Source organism: Octopus bimaculoides, chromosome 20 (genome assembly GCF_001194135.2).
Source record: "Octopus bimaculoides isolate UCB-OBI-ISO-001 chromosome 20, ASM119413v2, whole genome shotgun sequence".
Classification (NCBI taxonomy): domain Eukaryota; kingdom Metazoa; phylum Mollusca; class Cephalopoda; order Octopoda; family Octopodidae; genus Octopus; species Octopus bimaculoides.
Window position 1 is genome coordinate 43,908,178 of NC_069000.1, and position 2,766 is coordinate 43,910,943.

General features: G+C 39.3%; 1 protein-coding gene across 1 annotated transcript in view; it reads right to left on the minus strand.

Moving 5' to 3' along the window:
• LOC106882737 (multidrug resistance-associated protein 1) overlaps positions 1-2,766 on the minus strand; it is a 47,043-nt gene that overhangs the window by 10,730 nt on the left and 33,547 nt on the right. Inside the window, exon 21 of the mRNA XM_052974980.1 lies at positions 948-1,170. Within this exon, the coding sequence (XP_052830940.1) occupies positions 948-1,170 (223 nt within the window). The remainder of the gene's footprint in view (positions 1-947; positions 1,171-2,766) is intronic.

Here is a 2,766-nt window from a genome sequence, read left to right on the forward strand (position 1 = left end):
TATATATAAGTTAAAACTTACTTGCAAATGGACGCGTAGTGTTCGATAATATAATAATACAAATGATACATGAGCATATGCATGTATACATAGATATATGTACATACCTACGTCTACATGTATATATAGATGCATATCCGGGTACAGGACGTTAGAAAAATGAACGGGAACATAAATAAAGCACAAAAAATGGACTTTTTTTACGGACAACATGAATGAACACAAAGGAAAACAGATGAGCCACTTATGGAACTTTTCCTTCTTCAGCTGCCTCTATTCTAAACTAGGTGTCAAACCATTCAAGTTTGTTGGTGTGTTTACATCCCTGTAACTTAGCAGTTCGGCAAAAGAAGCCAATAGAATAAGTACTAGGCTTACAAAGAATAAGTCCTGCGGTGCTCCAGCATGGCCACAGTCAAATGACTGAAACAAGTAAAAGAATAAAAGAATATTAGTCAGAAAAATCTGTGATGTACTGAGGGTGTGGGAGGTGAACCGCGATATGGCAAGTGGTTATTGTATCTAGCTGAACAGCACAATGCACCACCAGGAACTGAACTCACAACCTGCCAAACATGAGTAGAGTGGTGCTATGTCTTTTCGTCCAACATCACTTCGTCCACGTCTTTTTGACCGATGATTTTGTTTTGTTTAATGGCAAACCTTATCAATAAAATTCTCAATGGTTGTTCACCTTGTTTTCTAAAGAGTTTATTTAAACTTGGATGAAAATCGTTGCACACAAAAAAAAAGATCATTGAACAAAAAGACGTCAGACCAAAACATGTGGAGAAAGTGACATCGGACAAAAGATCCAGTCATAGAGAAGAATACTCTAGCCATTAAGTCATGTACCTTCACAGCATTACAGGACTTACTCTTGTAATACAAACATTCCTTGGCTGTAATACACACACACGAAGATTAGATAAGATTTCGTAACTCACTCTGTAAGATACAGAAGCCACCATATTTTTCAAGAAATACGTTTTCACTGTGTTTCAGTGCATCGCTGTCGTTGTTGATCTTTGCCACTTCTGTTGTCCAGGTGCTGATGATAAATGACGGGTAGACTGCAGAAAACTGGTAAGCAGCACAGATAAACAGCATGCAGAAACTCAGTTTCAAGCCCATAGCTTTCAAGTAATTGTAATATACTGAGAATTTCACCTGGAATAAATGTTAACGGAAAACGATTAGAAGAATTAGAGATGAGTACACAACCATATTCACACACACACACACACACACACACACACACACACGTATGATCATAGGCATGCACGCACACATAATTACACATTTAACCATTTAATATTCAGATTACACAGTCTTGTTTATGGATTCATGTTTTGATTTAATCATACATTATCTCATAACTGTGTGGTCAGTCCCACAGCATGGCACCTTGGGCAAGTGTCTTCTATTATAGCCTCAGGCTGACCAAAGCTTTGTGAGTGGATTTGGTAGACGGAAACTGAAAGGAACCTGTTGTGTATGTTGTTGTTGGCACTCCGTCGCACTCCACAGCTTGCTCATGATATTAACGTGCAAGTGGCTGAGCACTCCTCAGACGCGTGTACTCTTAACGTAGTTCTCAGGGATATTCAGCGTGACACAGTGTGAAAAGGCTGACCCCTTTGAAATACAGGTACAGCAGAAACAGGAAGAAAGAGTGAGGGAAAGTTGTGGTGAAAGAGTACAACAGGGTTTGCAACCACCCCCTGCCACAGCCTTGTGGCGCTTTAGGTGTTTTCACTCAATAAACACTCACAACACCCAGTCTGGGAATCGAAACCATGAGTCCACTGTCCTAACCACTGAGCCACCGCTCCTCCATCACCATAATAGGTATTTATACTCCAGTGAAATTAAGAAATCTACTCATAAATAAACGAAACTTTCAAATCCATCACTGTACACACACACACAGTTGCATATCTATGTATGTATGTACTGATGTATATTTGAAGATAATCAAACGAAATTTTCATCATTTTGAGCCACTCACCCACTGAGTATTTCTGCCAAATTTGGTGAAAATCTGTTCAGCCGTTTTCCAGTAATTTTGCAAACACACAGACAAACAGACAAGTGATTACAATATTCTGCTTTCACTTATGCATGCAGGGTAATGATGTTATTGTTTATTTTTAAAATGACATTGTAGAGTAGGTGAGAGAGGCCAGGTGAGAGAGAGGCCAGGTGAGAGAGAGGCCAGGTGAGAGAGGCCAGGTGTGTAGGGCAGATGTGAGAGACACAATTACTTATGCACAACATATGCATAAAATAACATATGCAGTCATATATGCACTCACACACATATTCACTCATAATATCTTAAATACACAGAATATCACATACACACAATTATGCACACACACCATACACATAGTCATACATGAAGACTTACACATATATAAATACATACACAATCACACACACACATGCACGTAAATATATAAATCAAACACACAATCACACACACTTACAAGCACATATACATATTTCATATAGAGACACACACACCATCTCACATACACACATGCCATCTCACACACACCCTCACACAAACACACACACCATCTCACTTACACACAAACACACACACACCATCTCACATACACACAAACACACACACACCATCTCACATATACACACACCATCTCACATACACACACACCATCTCACATACACACACACCATCTCACATACACACACACCATCTCACATACACACACACCATCTCACATACACACACACCAT